An 18,693-nucleotide genomic window follows, 5' to 3' on the forward strand; every position below is an offset into this window, starting at 1 on the left:
GGAGGCGTGCAAAAGGACGAATCTATATAAAAGAAAAGTGAAAGAGGAAAAAAAATTGCCTGCAATCAAACTAACTGCTAAAGTGAAGGCGGAATTTTTAACGATTAGGCCCACACTTAAGGAAAAGATCTTTTACAACAAGCTCAAAGCAAGGAAAGAAAATTTACTGTCCAAAATTTATGTTCCGAGTTGTTTCATATACAGAATAAATATCTGAAATAAGAACTTCGGTACAAATATAACGCAGCCTTTAAAAAAAATTGCACTGCCTCTTTTCCATGTACTCGTTACCGATTGGATAGCTACCCACTCCTCCGTTCTGCCATTCGGATCCGTCACTTCCCACTCTACAAGTGGCTTTTACACTGAAAATGGCAACCGTATATCTTGTCGAAACATCTGGAAGTCTACTTGATTCGGCATGACTCATACATACTTATACATTTTACATATTCAAACATAAATACTACACAAGAAAAGTGACTTTAAAATTTCTATTTGGTATCACGAGAACAATTTAAATGTAAAACGAGTAAATCTTTAGTCCTATACCAAAACGTTTTCCTCAAATGGCAATTTTTGCTCTGGTAAATGTTCCTTTCGATGTAAAAAAACCAGAGTAAACACAAAGGTCTAAGATAAATCTCCCACCCGGAGGGTAACAATGAACGTATTATAAATTGCCATTTGCAAGAGGCGATGCGTCTATAAAAATATTACAATTTAAGTCAGAGCAAATCCAAAAGCGCCTGGTACCATTCTATGTAATCATGTAATGTAGTAAATGCTTACTTCGTACCTTGCATGTAGTGAGCTGAGACCATTCTGAACCACTGCTGTAATTCCTGAAAACACAAAACAAATAATGTACATGTATTAAATACTAAGACCGTGTAACAATGAGTAAATAAGATCAACAATTATGGAGTAATAGTGAGTTGTCAGCTTAGATTGTAGTTTTATCATTAACCGTAAATATAATGCAAGTCCATGAGTATCTATTTCCTCTATACAGAACGATCGATATATCGATCTCAGTCAGTCCAAATACAACGCAAAATCACGTATTCCTTAAAATATTTCCCCTGGCTCAAGTTAATGAGATTGTCGCATAATCTTATCATTTAACTAGTCATTTAATGAACGTATTCACGTAAGTGCATTTGACTGCTCCCATACTAAAACCAGTAAGTTGTATTTGAAATATGTCAGATATGGCAACGAAATCTTCCTATTACTTTTTTAAAATTAACTTTCCTTCAACATTGTATGAAATCTGAGGTTATCATGGCGTTAAAGATGTAAATGTCGGGCTTCTGAGTTGTAACGCCATGCGTGCCTCAAACTGCAGCCTTGAAAATGAAGGTAATATATTCCTCCATAACGATGGTATCTACCTACAAGACTACACGGCGTTAGGTTTCATGAAACCAAAATCGACGAACATTATTTGTTAAGATAATGAGAACTGAATAAGTAATTTCAACATATGCTATATACAAATTCCTTGTGAATGTTATCTTCTGTACTTGTCATTTGCCACTTATTTTTGTCAAAAAATCAAATTCTGTAGTCGTAATATATCAGTTTTCCATTTATAATTCAATCGCAATTAAAATTCTTTACTTCACCCATATATCTATTTCTAATTAAAAATTGCGGTTATATAACAACGCAAGCCAGCAGCATTGGCCACGCGGTCTAAGGCATGGACCTCGTGCGCATGGCCGCTGGGACTGTGGGTTCGAGTCCCACTCAAGGCATGGATGTTTGTCCGCGTCTTTCTGTGTTTGTATAGATAGAGGCCTTGCGTCGGGCTGATCACTCATCGAGGGAGTCCTACCATTGTCCAAACAGATCAAGAAAATGGATAAATAAACCTCGACACCTACAGGTAAAAGAGGATAAATAGAAAGAAAGAAAGATATAACAACGCGTATTAGTGACAAAGTTGTAGATAAATTGTGGTCCGCGAGCAGAGTGCTTAGTAACAAAAATCCAAGGTCTCGCCATCATATTGGATATTCAGAACTGCCATGTTTTGAAAGTTGACAAAGAAACTTTTCCTATTTGTTAACGCGATGACGTTAGTATTTCATCATAACTAAGTAACACGATTTAGCTTGAAGTGACAGAAGAAATACAGGAGAAACACTAGGAATACGGGTCACATGCCTTGGTAGAGCCCGTATTTACCAACCAGCAACGAACACACATCGTTGCGCCAACAAGAAGCCGGTTTTCATTTTCAATAAAGACGTAAACTTGGCAGAAAATTTCAATAATTGGACATTGGATAGAAGCCGAGTAAAGTATCAGATTTTGCAGTGAAGTAACAAGCCGATAGCTGGTTGGCTGCATACAATGGCTCTGTCAATATTTTGTTGAGCAGCTGCTTAGTTAGTCCCGACAAATTTCCCCGTCGTGTTTCAAGCCTCTATGACTTGGATAGCAGGTGGTAACCCCTACCAATTAACAGACACTGTTTTCTGACCAAGCACTTTACACCCCCTGCTAACAAACTCCCTCCCCCTCCACGCATAGATCCCCTACACTCTATCGATTTCTCAAGCATATCGACATGATTTAGACAGTGTCTTAAATTAGGCCCACCAAGAAAGAGTTTTCGTTTGCATTCACTTAGAAACGAGTTCTAGGATAACACCAACTCCATGAAGTAGGGTGATCGCCCTGCTTCATGGAGGCAGTAAATCTTGGTACTAACTCGCGGAGGTATGACTGACAACCATTTTCAAGAGATTACTCTGAGCTAAATACTTTCAAAATGTCGGCTCTTTTTAGTGAAGTGTACGCAAACAATTCGTGCTTCATACAACTAAATACACGTCAAGCATCGTAAATGTATTCTTGGAAGACAATTATCACAAGCACAGGCCCTTTTCATACTAATCCGTTGTGTAAGAATCGCCGTGTAAGAGCGGCAACTTCTCCGACACTTGTGAGGAGCGTTTAGCCTAAACAAGGTGGAATAGGGGAAACTTCGTTCAGACGATTTCAGTCTAATAATTTGAAGAGTACGTAATTTGAATAGTTTAAAATCCGACGGTTATCAAGAACAAAATAACCGCAGATAGTGTACAAAGGCTTAATAAGTTAGCTTACTTATATTGTGTTTATTCAAGATGTAAGCACAGTAGCACTGTTTCCAGTTTGTAGGCCTATGTGTTCTTTTGCTAAATACATGTGGAGTCACGTCCATCCACATGTTTCTAAAGAACACATTTAAAAGTAATTTGATATTGCGAGCTCTTCTAAAAGTTTTGAGCGAATTTAATTTCGGTCTAAATGAGTGTCTACTTCACATGCAACTCAAATCAAACTTACCGATTTTATCGGAAATACCTCATGGGACAAAAAGATTGTCCAAACACAATATATAGATGTTGTTAGGGAGTGCAGCTCTTATTTTTAGATATGGTACATACTAAAGAAACAACAAATGCATATTTTTATTCCAAGTAGGGAGAACAGCTGCACTATAACAGGATAATATTAGCGACATAAAGAACTATTAATGTCCATTTATTTTTCTTTCTGTTGTTGAAAGATACAGCGTTACGACATGAAAAGAAGATTACGATACACATGCAAAAAATGTTACTGGAAGCAAAGCTGTTCGCTTGATCAAAAGATGTTCTTGCGTTACGGTACTCGAAAGCCGATAGCAGCTGTCGTTATAAAAGCTGGAGACTTTCAAGTCACATATTAAAAAATTAATTTTAATATTATACACCCATGCACAGACAACATTATAAAGCTTAGTTACTTTAATATCACAAAAAAGACATGGAGACGCGTCTATGACAGATATCTGCCATTATCATCGATATTATCATAAGACGGACAATTCTAATACAAACTTATGCTCGTTGCTTTCAGAGTGCCTATCCAATAAAAGGATGGGCCTGAGAATACCTGGTAAATTGCGAAAGGAATTTAGTGATCTGCCCTATGCAACTTTCGTCCCCCTGCGAACGGCGACGCAGTGCGCAATCTCTAGCCGTGGGCCGCAGGTGCTTTGAAAAGGTTAAGTGTTATATAAACCCGTGTGATTGTTACTCTAGGGCCCTTCCAAAGGAACAAAACTGAAACACTCAGCAGCAAATACAATCTGGGTGCACAGTTTTCTTGTGGAAACTCGATGATGTCTATTCTAAAACAAATTCACAGCTGACAGTTATTGGTTGCGATTCGTACCCTCTGAAACCGACAATCGTCTAAATAATATTCAATAAGTCAGTCCGCACCTCAAAGAAAACAAAATTCCTCCGTTATAAATATCAACTGGTCAAAGGCGTTTAAGGAAATAATCTTTGTTCACACTGAGAATCATAGGATGTACGTAACTACAAAATACAGAGTTAATAGTTGTTAAAGCAGGCGGTATACATAGTTACCAGTAGTATTAAAAGAGTAAGTATAAATACCTACTATAAAAAGATTATTTCATTAAGTATTTAACAATCTTACAGAGTCTGTTATTTCCACCCTTTACGACAACAGTGGAAAACAAAAAGATTTCTGCAAGAGATACCTTAATATGCTTACAACACAGGCTGCTTTACTTTATTAGATTTCATTTCATGGAAAGAAAGTTACAGTGTTCAGAAAGTTTAAAACAGAACCATATAACCTATACTTTCATCACTAAATATTATGGTCATCAAATCTAGAAATGTGAGCTGGAATCGCGTGTAACACACATAGGAGAAATGAAAAACGAGTACAACATTTTTGTCAAAGAACTTTAAAAGAAGAGCCCATATGGAAGACCTAAGTATAGACGATATGGTAATATTAAAGCAAATCTTAAATAAATAAGATATTAAAGAGTATACTGGATTCATCTGGCTCAAGATGCGGCCCATTGGCAAGCTTATATGAATACATTAATGAACCTGCGACTTCCAAAATAAATAGAAAATTTTATTGATAAACTGAGCGACTATTAGCTACTCAGGAACGGTTATGTATTTGGAGTAAAGGCACATCAGCTATCACAGCTATTTTCGCCTTGACCCTTGCAGTTAAACTTCTAGAACACACATAAATTTCTGAATAAAAGTGACTTCAGCGTAGACGCCTGACAGGCTGCTTTTGAAGATTATAAATGTATTGATTTCCTGTAACTGAAGTCAAGGCTCCCGAATTCCTCCCGCTTGAATCCTGTTACAAGTTTCGCAGCCGTACTTATAATTAAGTTGATCTTTGATTCTTTTCTTATCGGGTATAGTGGAAATTGAACCCTTCATGATTACACCTACAACGTCGTGTTTAACCTTAAAAAAGAACGGAAAAAGGAATAAAAAAGAAAAGAAAGATTCTGGTTAGGAAATTGTAATCTCGAGAGAAAACGGGGTCTACTGTGTTCGGGCTGATTTCTGCTCCCGGCTGAAACTATCGGTTTTCTGGTTCTTGAAAGGGTCGAAGGAAAAGGGCGAGAAATAAAAGCAGAGAAAAAAACTTGTGCTGGACGGGATTGTGTTCAGAGAATCAACGTAGAATCTTTATATACCAGGGTAAAGTTAACCTCTCTTCTTTCCTCGTCGTAATAAAGTACAACACATTGCAACATATCATGACATTTCTAGTCTTACAGCTTCGGGTTCTAGTCATAAATTGATTCATATAAGAGAATCATTCTAGTCTATACCAAGTCAACATTTATACCCAATTTCTTGAGCAATGTTTCGCTTAGTATATCGATCTAGACTTGCATTCGGGCGGTATCAGTTTCGAATCTAGAAAGAGTACCGACTATACTAACAAGACAAATCGTTCTATTTTCCCTGCAGTTGTCTTCTGGTAATACCGTGATTCTGTTTTCAAATACGTCATGAACACCTCCTTCCAGATTCCTCCCCACTTTGCCGTTAAATCTTAAAAGTATGTCCTATTTTATTGGGCACTGGACATCCTCTGAGATAAATCTAACAAAAATGACGTTTCAGTAGTTGGATGTTTCCCGTCATGTGATAGGTTGTAATTATACATACAGATGTTTTGTTATCAGTTTAGTAGCGACGATTAGGATAAAAAAATAAACTTGCAGCAATTTGCCAATCAGTCGCTTAAATATGGGAGTACAGCAAACTCTCGAAACGTCGTGTATATAAACTTTACTCAGACTATGGGCAATGCCCAATATTAGCTTAATATTGGTAAAATTAATCAATCATTGTCATAATCACTAGTCTGTTCGTGGCAAGTATCGACTATCGACTTTTAAGCAATCAGGTCTCATGACCAGACTTGCCCGCCAAGGAAGAGACCAGGATGTGTGAACACGGAAAAAGAGCTTTCTTTCCTCACAATAATTTTAGAGAAGCGAAGTGTGAGAGTGGTCAAGCGAGAGAATCGGATACGAGATTTCCAATTGGCCTTCTCTTGCTTTGCTAGTGTTACTCGTTTCATCGTTCTCGGAACGGAATGCTAGGAAATTCAATTCCACGCTGCCACTTGAGGATGGAAGCGCTTCCGAGCTGAGTTTGCTTGCTCGCTGCAGTGGGTGGATTGTGGATGGTATAGTCGTGTGTTGAACAGATTCTGTCATTCAACCTCACCTCCCTCGATTTCGGCGAGGACCTACATAGCTTCAAATGAGATACAAGAAGAGATTTGCCGATTTTAATGTCGGTCTTCTGAGCAACAGCGTATGGATTTCTGGCAGATACAAACATTTAACAGGTTTACACTGCTTCCATATTCACGGCGTTACAAATCAGAAACTGGCATTGACATCAAATACAAGATGATCGTGAACAGGGAGGACAAATGGAATGCATGTATTATTTGAGGTTTTCACAGCGGTGATTATGAATATTTCTGTCTTCTGGGTTGTTGCGCCGTGTAGTCTGGTCGATGTTTACCAACGTTTCAGAGGTCATACTGCCTCCGTCATCAGGGCGATTCTTAGTATGAAGATTTCTGTCTTCTGGGTTGTTGCGCTGTGTAGTCTGGTCGATGTTAACCAACGTTTCAGAGGTCATACTGCCTCCGTCATCAGGCCGATGAAGATTTCTGTCTTCCGGGTTGTTGCGCTGTGTAGTCTGGTCGATGTTTACCAACGTTTCAGAGGTCATACTGCCTCCGTCATCAGGGCGATTCTTAGTATGAAGATTTCTGTCCTCTGGGTTGTTGCGCTGTGTAGTCTGGTAGATGTCTACCAACGTTTCAGAGGTCATACTGCCTCCGTCATCAGGGCGATTCTTAGTATGAAGATTTCTGTCCTCTGGGTTGTTGCGCTGTGTAGTCTGGTAGATGTTTACCAACGTTTCAGAGGTCATACTGCCTCCGTCATCAGGACGATGACTATGAAGATTTCTGTCTTCTGGGTTGTTGCGCTGTGTAGTCCGGTCGATGTTAACCAACGTTTCAGAGGTCATACTGTCTCCGTCATCAGGACGATTAATATGAAGATTTCTGTCTTCTGGGTTGTTGCGCTGTGTAGTCTGGTATATGTTTACCAACGTTTCAGAGGTCATACTGCCTCCGTCATCAATCGCCCTGATAACGGAGGCAGTATTACCTCTGAAACGTTGGTTAACATCGATCAGACTACACGGCGCAACAACCCAGAAGACAGAAATCTTCAGATGGAATACAGTTTCATTAATTGTTAACCAAAGCCATCTAGGAGCTAGACTTGTGGCCTTAACAGCATTGAATTTCTAGTCATCCTATCTGCTGGAGCTGTAAAATATTTCACAATTTAAACTGTTTACGAACAAAAGGGGTAACTGTTCAACTGTCAATAAAACTTCGATATCACAGAAGACTGTAGTATGTCTTGCACTAAGTGATATGTTCACAGCTTCCTATTTGAACTATGCTTATTCTGCCATAAGTACAGTAAATTTACATCCCCAGGAAATTTATCGGACGGGCTTTTATCGGAATGTAGGGTTCGGGACTCAATCAGATTGAATATTAATTTGTGTAAAATTGGTGCATAAGTTGAAATAGCAACGTTATTATGTTTGTATCCTTCTCGAAGGTATCACCACCTTGTCGAAGGCAATCTGCCGGGTGAGGAGGCTTGCGTGCTCAAATGACCCTTAGGGCTATGCCGGCCTGAGCTTCGGCTCATGGTAGGGTCACCCAAGCCGGACAGGTCTAAGGAGATGCGCTAGACTAAGAGTGATACCCTGGTCCTCCAGGTTGGGGGTTGGGTGTAGGGCTAACAACCTTTCACCTTTAAAAAAAATATGTGTTACGAAAAAATCAACCAAGCCTCGGATCAGGACGGACTCTTTGGCACGACCACGGCAATTGAAAAAGGACATGAGATTTGGTACCTGGAACATTAGGAGCCTCTATAGGGCTGGGGCACTGAAATCAGTGTGTAGGGAATTAGGGAATTATAAGTTAGACTTAGTGGCAGTGCAGGAAGTGCGATGGGAGGGGGAGGGCACGATCCCAGTGGACAATTTTACATTTTTCTATGGAAAGGGGAATGACAATCATCAGCTAGGGACGGGTTTTTTTGTTCATAGCAGAATTAGGGCAGCAGTTAAGAGAGTAGAATTTGTTAGTGACAGGTTGTCTTACGTAATTTTGGAAGGACGTTGGTGCGACATCATTGTCCTTAATGTTCATGCCCCAACTGAAGACAAAAGCGATGATATCAAGGATAGCTTTTATGAAGAATTGGAATCAGTATTTGATACATTTGGCAAGTATCACATGAAAATTCTGCTAGGAGATTTCAATGCAAAAATTGAGAGGGAGGATATCTTCAAACCCACAATAGGCAGCGAGAGTCTCCATGCACTTAGTAATGATAATGGCGTCAGAGCAGTGACCTTCGCTACGTCAAAAGATTTAATTGTAAAAAGTACAAAATTTCCACACCGTGATGTTCATAAATACACTTGGACTTCTCCAGATGGCAGAACACACAATCAAATAGATCATGTTTTAGTAGATAAGAGAAGGCAGACAAATGTAATTGATGTGAGATCATTCAGAGGAGCAGATTGCGACACTGATCATTATCTGGTGGTAGCAAAAGTGAGGGAGCGGCTTTCAGTAAGTAGACGAACTAAACAAAATTTTGACACAGAAAGATTTGATTTGAAAAAATTAAGTGAGGGAGAGGCAAAGGAACAATATCAAGTTGAAATTTCGAATAGGTTTCAAATTTTAGAGACAAATGAGGATAATGAAAGTGTGGACATCAACAGGGAGTGGGAAAATGTCAGAAACTGCATCAAAATTTCAGCAAAAGAGAAACTAGGATACTACAGGAGAAAGCAAAATAAACCGTGGTTTGATGAAGAATGTTCAAAATTAATAGATCGAAGGAAGCAAACAAAATTTCAATGGTTGCAGAACCCAAACAAAACAAATGCGGATAATCTATGTAACGTGAGACGTGAGGCTAGTAGAACCTTTAGGACTAAGAAAAGGGAATACCTGAAGGGCAAAATTGCTGAACTTGAGACAAATAATAAGGAAAAAAACATCAGAGACCTGTACAGAGGCATTAATAACTTTAAGAAAGGATATCAACCCCAGACTAATTTGGTAAAGGATGATAGTGGCAATTTGCTTGCAGATCCAATAAAAATTGTGAATAGGTGGAAAAATTTCTTTAGCGAGCTCTTAAATGTTCATAATACTGGTGATATTAGACAGATTAAAATGCATACAGCTGAACTGTTGGTGCCAGAACCTAGCTTAGATGAAGTGGAACTAGCCATTGGGAAGTTGAAAAGTTATAAATCTCCAGGAATTGATCAGATTCCGGCCGAATTAATTAAAGCAGGTGGCAAAGGGTTGCATATGAGGATCCATAAGCTTATTCAGTTAATTTGGGATAAGGAAGAGATGCCACATCAATGGAAGGAATCCATAATTATTCCTATTTATAAGAAGGGGGACAAGACTGAGTGTGGTAATTACCGAGGAATATCGCTGCTATCAACCTCATACAAAATTCTATCCAACATTCTTTTGGCAAGATTAACCCCATATGCGAATGAAACTATTGGGGATCATCAGTGTGGGTTCAGACGAAACAGATCAACGATTGATCAGATCTTTTGCATTCGTCAGATACTAGAGAAAAAATGGGAGTTCGGTGGGACTGTACATCAGTTATTTATAGATTTCAAAAAAGCCTATGACTCTGTGAAGAGAGAAGTGCTATATAATATTCTTATTGAATTTGGTATACCAAAGAAGCTAGTGGGTCTAATAAAAATGTGCTTAAATGAAACCTGCAGCAAAATTCGAGTAGGTAAATATGTATCTGAGACATTCCTCATCAAGAACGGTCTAAAACAAGGAGATGCTTTGTCTCCCTTGCTCTTTAACTTTGCGCTAGAATACGCCATCAGGAAGGTCCAAGGTAGGCAGGAGGGTTTGCAATTGAACGGGACACATCAGCTATTGGCATATGCTGATGATGTTAATTTATTGGGGGACGATATAAATACAATAAAGAGGAACGCAGAAGTTTTACTAGAGGCTGGTAGACAAGTGGGGCTGGAAGTAAATTCAGAAAAAACTAAGTACATGTTAGTATCTCGTCATCAGAAGACAGGCGGGCAAAATTATCTTAGGGTAGCTAATAAATCCTTTGAAAGGGTTACAAAGTTCAAATATTTGGGAACAACAATAACAAATCAAAATGATACTTGTGAGGAAGTTAGGAGGAGACTAAATTCCGGAAATGCTTGCTACTTCTCAGTCCAAAATATTTTGTCTTCCCGTCTGATTTCTAAGAACCTGAAAATTAAAGTATACAAAACAATAATCTTGCCTGTTGTTTTGTATGGGTGCGAAACATGGTCTCTCACTCAGAGGGAGGAACACAGATTGCAGGTGTTTGAGAATCGGGTGTTGAGGAGGATATTTGGGCCTAAGAGGGAAGACGATGGGGCGTGGAGAAAACTGCACAATGACGAGCTTAAAAATCTGTACTGCTCCCCCAGTATTGTGAGGGTGATTAAGTCGAGAAGAGTGAGATGGGCGGGACATGTAGCGCGCATGGATGGGACAAGAGGTGTGCACCGGGTACTGGTTGGGAAACCTGAAGGGAAGAGACCGCTGGGGAGACCTAGACGTAGATGGGAGGATAATCTCAGGCGGGATCTATGGGAGATAGGAGTTGAAGGAAACTGGATTTTGTTGGCCCAGGACAGGGTCCGGTGGAGGGCTTTGGTTAATTCGGTGATGAACCTTCGGGTTCGGTAAGCCATCTAGTTAGTTAGTTATTATGTTTGTATTTATGAAGGCGGAAGAAAAGTAGCAAAGCAAAGCAGTATTCTTGGGTTACGACTATTATTGATGAAGTCACAGACTTTCATACACATGTGTACATATGAACTTACACACTCGCATTTCTGTTTTAAATATCTGCAAATTCCGGTGATAATTTGCACACAATTGACAAGTAGTAACAAAAAATACGCAGAGAAACATTTCTTCTTCCTTAATTGTTATGATAAAAATATTTAAAACAATATGTTTTTCTACTAAGTACTTCAGCATAGAAAGAATTAAAGTACCAGACGTATTGAGTCTGGTACTTGCAAAACAAAAATGTTAAATTTTGTCCGTTTGTTCTTCAACGCGCCGATTAGATTTTAATATCCTAGAATTATGATCATTTATAAGTTTTAATCAGTATGCGTTTTAATTCTACTTGACTGTACCACAAGAAACCAGAAGGCAGATAGAAACTTCCATGGCAATCCGTTTTACACAAACACTTGACAATAACCAGGTTGGGTCCTACCACTGACTGTCTCTCTCTCTACCAACCCTTCACTTTACCACCCTCTCGGTCGCAGTATAAGCAAAACCTCTGGACCACAGACACAACCCTCAATCTCTCGTCCTCTTTCTACCACTTAGTTCCTTCTTCGACAAGTCGCAAATTTAGATTGGACCTGCCCTTTGGCAAAATATTTTTCTTCCTTGCCCCCTGAGAACACGCTAAACCACCGCCTGTTATAAGATGAATTCTCGGAGGATGACTGGTTGAATCGTCAGAGATTCAGTACAAATCCATGTATGAAATTTCACGTCTACTGCAATATTACATCATTATTCTGTTATGTAACAATGTACTTACTTATAGTGACGTTAAGCAGGCCTATGTCGTATTAGCACTAATAATAAGCGATAAGACGATAAATATAAAATATCTGGTAATATTTTTGATCACTGCACAAGTATTTACGTATCTCGTTGTATGTCTATCCACTCACAAGTCTCTTGGAATCTGAAGAGAAGAACGAAACAAGTTATAAAATTAATCAAATTATTTATTTATATGTAGCTTATTTAACGTCGCTTTCAGTAGCTCAGAATTTTCTGCGTCGAATTATATAATAAGTAATGAAAAATAATTGGGAAGTATGTGGATTATAGAAGTCGTTGACTAATTTAAGGTATTATCCCAGTATTTTATCGAAAAGACTAAGGAAAATCACGAAAAACCTCAGTCAGGTCAGCAGGTCGTCGGGCCGATGTACGAATCAAGGACCTCCCAAAATTATGCAAAGGAGGAGTGCTAACTAATACGTTCGGTAATTAATCATTTAATTGTGTTACTCTGGCAGGTAATTATGTCAATTAAACATAATTAACATCACTACGTCAATGTACACAACTCCATTAAGTGTTTCGATTTTCTAAATTCTTTGTCAGATGCTGCTACTATGATTGTCCGACGGTGGGTGCCATCAATCAGTTGCCAAACTGCTTACACTTTAAAACGAGTTCTTTTTCAAATCCACATTCAGTGATCGCCGTGTCATCCGATGATACGAGATAAGTTCAAAGTTGAGCTTCACCGAAGACGACTGTCTTCTGGGTTATTGCGCCGTGCAGGCTGGCAGAATTTTACCGACGTTTCAGTGATTCTTACTGCTTTCAAGGCCAGGGCGATCAGCCCAGATGATAGAGACACCTACGAAACGTCGGAAAATTTCCACAATACTGCAAGACAAAACAACCCTGACGACAACCGTCTTCATATTCGCCATCATGAGAACCTGGAACCTCAGTAAATATTCATTATTTCTCGAAGTCCCTATTGGCTGCGAACCCGTCCTAAAAATTGTATCCTGGAGGTAATAGACAAGTATGTTAAACTCCTGATTTGAAATAGTTAAGCCGATTTATTGACATGCTGTGATAAAAAGTCCGAAGATTTAAGCAGCCGTGGAATCTCAGCTATTGTCAGGGTTGTTAACATAATTCAATTAATAAATAAATGAAAACAAATAGCAAGCGGAAACTCTGACGAGTCGCAACAAGAGAAGACAGAAGTCGATCTCGGAGTTGATGTTGACGGCAGAAATCAACAACCATCCGCCCCGCGGTATCAGTCAAGGAGCCCTGCGCCCCGTGCAGCGACTTCCATTCCTCTACAGCCGCCAGGAGTCCCCACACAACCCATGCCAGAGTTGCAGTGATGAAATTTGAAAGCTCTCATCCTCACCCGTCCTGTCCAATAATTCTTCACCCGGGTCACAAGTGGCGAAGAGAGGCAAAGAGAAACACTAGCACAGGGAGAGAGGAGAGAACTGGAAACGAAGACAATGATGTCCATGTTTCAGCAGAGTTATGCTGCAGGGCTGCCAAAACACGCCAATGCTTTTTGACGTGCAAAGTTCAGGCCCCTATAATTCCATACAGTGCGATCTACATTGGTTGGTGTTGTAAAGCAGACAACATTCCACATTTATAAACCCAGCTTTAACTATGATGCTGTTGAAATAGGACTAAATATCTAGTCAATGTCAGTCATCTGAAATGTAACACCTTGTGGACCTGTAAGTAGATGTCAACGCTTTGGAGGAACATACTGCCTCAATCTTTGACGCTGAAGATGGAGGCAGTATAATTCAAAAAAATTCTGATGGTGCTGTGTTGCAATAAATTCTACTATTATTTTGAGGTTGGGGTTACGAATGCCTGGAGATATACCGCCAGTTAAGTAAAAGGGCCGCATTTACCTTATTCCTACAATAAGTACGAAGTATTGAAGTATCGTACTTAATTTATTTTGACTTTGCAAACAATTCTCAGCCTATTGGATCTGCTTCGCGAATCGGGCACAACTGCAAGTCCTGTGTGCCACCGAACTAGCAAGACGTAACACCTCTGTATTGCATTCGGGCGGTATACATTCGTATCTCGGTTAGATTACCGGCTATCCGGGCTGTCGACTCGCGGTTTTACAGTCCCTACAGTCGAATGTATGAATAAGCCATGACAGTCTGCTTTCAAATACTTCCTTACTTGTCATTCATAATCATCTTATCATTTCAAGATTGCTGTCTTATGGGTTGTTGCGCCCTGTAAGCTGATACAAGTTTACTTACATTTCAGAGGCGCTTGCTACCTCCATAATCAGGGTGATCACCCTCATAGACCTGACGATTGATGCAGTAAGCACCTCTGAAACGTCGATAGACTTCCACAGACTGCACTGCGTAACAGTCCAAAAGGCGATCATCATTTAAACGCTGCGGTCACGTGTTAATTGTACAATCACATTTTAAGAACCTTCCAAAAATTGTTTTTCGTTTCCTGAACTTTAGGTACTGACAAACCTTATCTCTGGTATCGACAGTATAACCACTGCAATAGAAACATTATTGTTAAATAATTTAACAACAAACTTTTGTGCTTAGTTAAATTGAGAAGCACTGAATTATATAAAGAATGGTTTCCTGGAGCGAATGCGAAGACGTGTTTGTACATCCCTGAGCCAGCGGTGTGATCGTTAGAAGCAGCAAAACCCTACACTAGAAAATCACAGGTTAGCGGCAGCTAGCTATAACTGAGTGTGTTCCTGTCTGTTTGGGCTGAAGGGGAGAGAAAGTACGCTGAGTGAAAGCTCGTCATTTGCGAAGGAGAGTAAAGTTGACGTAGGAAACCCTGGAGCAGTGTTACGAGATACAGGCTCACTGCCCAGTGGATTTGTCCCTGTCCAAAAGGCTTTACCCCCAAACTTGAAAAAAACACTTTTTCTTCTAATTCCATGGTTAGGTACCACAGTTTCACAAGGCCTTACTGGACCATTACTTTAAAATTGGATGAATCTGAAATTTCACCTAAAATTAAATCGAAGATGGCTATCTTTTGAATTGTTTCACCGTATAATCTAGTAGAAGCTTTCCGACGTTTCAGAGGTGCCTGTTGCCTCCGTCATCAAGATGAGTCTTCGCCTTGATGATGCAGGTAGCAGGCACCTCTGAGGCTTGGTAAACATCTACCATACTGTACGGTGCATCAACCCAGATCACAGTAATCTTCATATTCTCCACCCAGAGAACCCAAAATCTCACTAAATAAATTCATTATTGCAAGCCGTCAGCAGAACAGATTTACGGTTCTTTCAGATAAAATCTCATAACTGTAGAAGACCATCTGCGATTTGAAGTTCTCACGGTGATGACTGTGTTAACTATGGTATTTTGGGTTGTTATGCCGCGTGGTCTTGTAGGTGGTTAGAGACGTTTCAGAGGAACCTAACGCCTTCATCTTCAGCCTCCTCAGAAACGTCGGTAACCACTTTGAATACCAAACGATGCCACAACCCAGACGACCACAAACGAAGGTAGCATATTGTGTAATGCAGCTTAATGTTAATGAGCTTCCAGCCAAGTCCGTTTTCTCCAAGAAAACAAAATAATTTTTCTATACGTTTCAAGCACGAAGAGAACGAATGTACGGGAGGCAAAAATTGTAAATTGAAACGAACCTCATGGAGCAGAGTCTTTCTTGATGAGCTGATAATAGCTCAGTAATGTCCCCAGGGTTTATGAATGCCAAAGTTTTGTTTATCGTGTTCACAAGAGCCCGCGAGTAACTTTTGTAACATGCTGTTCCTTCATGGTGAGGCACTTCTATCTATCCCATTACCCAAACCCCAAGCTGCAGGAACACCTCTTGTCCGCTGTCTGCAACTACTTATTCAGCATCCAGAGGCCGTCACCTCTATCTGCAACCTCAGGATGCGCTATGCCGTACTGACGAGAGACTCGCTTAAACACGATTCGGGGGTCAGTATAGACGTACTGCAAGGCGTGGGAACGCCTCCAGCTTTCTTGTTCCCGTCACCCCGACCGCTCCTGGAGTGTCGTCCTTGTGGAATGCCAGTGATGTGGCTACTGCATCCCGGACCGCAGCCAAGGATATTGAACTGTGTACGCGAGAAGCTAAGAAGGCGAAAAACGTAGTTCGCCGTCACAAGCCACAGCGACGTCTCTCACTTCTGTCGCATTATTCTTTGGGGTATCCAGACTAAGATTCCAGTATTCTTTAACTGGAAATGTTCGTATTCCTGCCTTATATGTCAGCATACACTTATTATGAAGTTCAAGTTAAATTTTGAGAAATGTCAATAAAAGTAAAATAGATTAGACGAAATTTTAACCACATGCGAAAGAAACTGAATATTTACTCGGTAAATGAAGGAGGGGAAGATTTGCCAGGGAGAAATGGTAAATAGAGTTAATGTCAGACTCTTACAACATTCCTTTTGTTATAAAATACAGGGATATAAAGATATGTCATAGGTAGGCCATTATAATGTCAGAACGGGGTCGAACCTAAAACCTCGAGAGCAACAGAAGAAGAATATCTGTCGTATTCCTTGTTTTATGTCTTATGTTTCGTAGTAACACTGAAAATAAACTACAATCTTTTCAGAACTTGCAGCATAGCAAAGGTGTATTGGATATTTAGGGTCGCACGGTATGACCGGGGGGAGGGGGTTGAAGTTCTTCCGTGGCCCTGAAGCATATGAAATTTGGTAACGGCTACTGTAAGAAACTTGATATACTAATAAACATGTCGAAGCGCCAAAAATGTTTACGCTATTCGATGCCAAGATTTCCTAACTTGTTTAGCTTCAGATCAGACAAATAAAGAAAAATTTCTCTCAACATAGGAAATGTTTCAATAACAAAGATAATTATGATTTTGCGGAAATTGAAAAAGAGAAGATGGTTCTGTGAACATTAGCAAACTGCACTCCCCCCTGCCCCTTTCTTACATGCAGACGAAAGATCTGTACTTTGAAACGTAGAGATTATTTTTTAAGTTTTAAGATTTTACGACTTTTTAAAACACAGACGATGGCCAAAACAAAGAAATTAGTATTATAAGACCATCGCCAGAGACAGACAAGAAATATATTCTAGTGCTGCATTGCAGTTGATATATTATCATTATACAGCTGACCGATCATTTCAGTTTCCTGAGTTTATTGTCATAATTCGTAACACGTGACAGGCTGAAACGACCCTAAGAGGAAGACTTTCTGCTTTTGATGCTGATAACATCGCAGTTACCAGGTCGAGTACATTTCATTTTAACAGAGACTGTACCACGGAATGGTATTACTATATAGTGTGTACATACAGAATACTATTTAATTATTCATAACAAAAATCTCCCTTCTCTTGTAAGTACGCGGCTTTAAAACTGTGTGTTTTGGGTGGCAGTTACGGGAGATTTCTGCTGAGTTTTAATACAATTTACGATTATTGAGACTTCGCAGACGACGGTCGGGGCCTGAGTTCAGCAGCTCTGGGGGAGGGACTGAATCGTACACCTCCCGCCCCTGCCCAACAACCTAGCCCCTTGTTTCACCATTACCGAAGATTGCGCTGTAGATCAACAGTCTTTTATCCAGGGTTCGCTGTTACTCCGAGTTCTCTTCCACCCCCTCCCTTTGGATTTTATGTCATTTTTCTAGAGTAGGCCTATGCTCAAAACTTATACTGCAGGAAACTTTTGTGAAGTATCTTGACAGTTCGCGGATTTAAAGAGGGAAATTTCCTTTAGTGTTATAACTTACATTGATTTCAGTTTCATTTACATTATATTTCAAAGATAGAAAAAAATCCTTGACTCCGCAGTCGAGTGGTTAACATTCCTTTTTCGTATTCAGAAAATTTCAAGATAAAATCTCGGCCCGACGACCTTCTTTTCGTGGTTTTCTCAGTCCCTCGAGGCAAATTCCGGTACGCTGTGCCGTATAGTCTGGTAGAACCTGAGGCAACAAGTGCCTCTGAAACGTCGGTCAATTCCTACCACACTAGACGGCGCAACGTCCTAGAAGACAGCCACCCTCATATAATCGGGTCCCCGAAACACAGAGAATACAATCTGAACCACCAAATATCACGTCGAATTAACTCAATTCTTCACTCCGTATACCGACTAGACTAAAGGATAGATGACCGGGGTCTAATTTCCGGCAAGGCGAAGAGATTAATTTCTTAACTAAAGCGTCCAGGCCGCCTGATGGGTCCACTCTGTGCCCTATCCAATGGGCATCTGGGAACCGTTTCACCATGGTTTAAAGTGGAGGCGTCGTGGTGTCGAGATAAGAGTAGATGGTAATATACTTCCACTACTCCATATTTGTTCAGGGTGTGGTGCTAAATTAGAACCAGGAAGAACTTCTATCACATCAACGAAAGTCAACTCACTAGTTTCGCGTTTTAAATAGGTTTCTGTTCCCTATGAGAATAGTATGTCTTGGTCCTTCAGTATAAGGATGAAGCATTTTCTGTTTCACTCTCTCCCGAAACGCTTCTTACAGCTTTTCCAGCGAACTGGTGATACATTTTTAAAGAGCCCACAAGTCCACTCCCTAGGAAGCTGTTGCTTCTACAGCCATAGCCACCATGG

General features: G+C 40.0%; 2 protein-coding genes across 5 annotated transcripts in view; one reads left to right on the forward strand and one right to left on the reverse strand.

Moving 5' to 3' along the window:
- The window catches only part of LOC147873178 (uncharacterized), a 300,974-nt gene that overhangs the window by 77,051 nt on the left and 205,230 nt on the right, over positions 1 to 18,693 (reverse strand). For all 3 annotated transcript variants that reach the window (XM_087353215.1, XM_087353213.1, XM_087353216.1), the window contains exon 4: positions 800 to 845. In XM_087353215.1, the coding sequence (XP_087209341.1) occupies positions 800 to 845 (46 nt within the window). The remainder of the gene's footprint in view (positions 1 to 799; positions 846 to 18,693) is intronic.
- LOC110827142 (uncharacterized) overlaps positions 1 to 18,693 on the forward strand; it is a 95,491-nt gene that overhangs the window by 53,606 nt on the left and 23,192 nt on the right. The window lies entirely within an intron of this gene.

Source organism: Zootermopsis nevadensis, unplaced genomic scaffold, assembly GCF_977971745.1.
Source record: "Zootermopsis nevadensis isolate Lab colony 2312 unplaced genomic scaffold, Znev_1.0 Znev_ptg000021l, whole genome shotgun sequence".
In the NCBI taxonomy this organism is placed as follows: Eukaryota; Metazoa; Arthropoda; class Insecta; order Blattodea; family Termopsidae; genus Zootermopsis; species Zootermopsis nevadensis.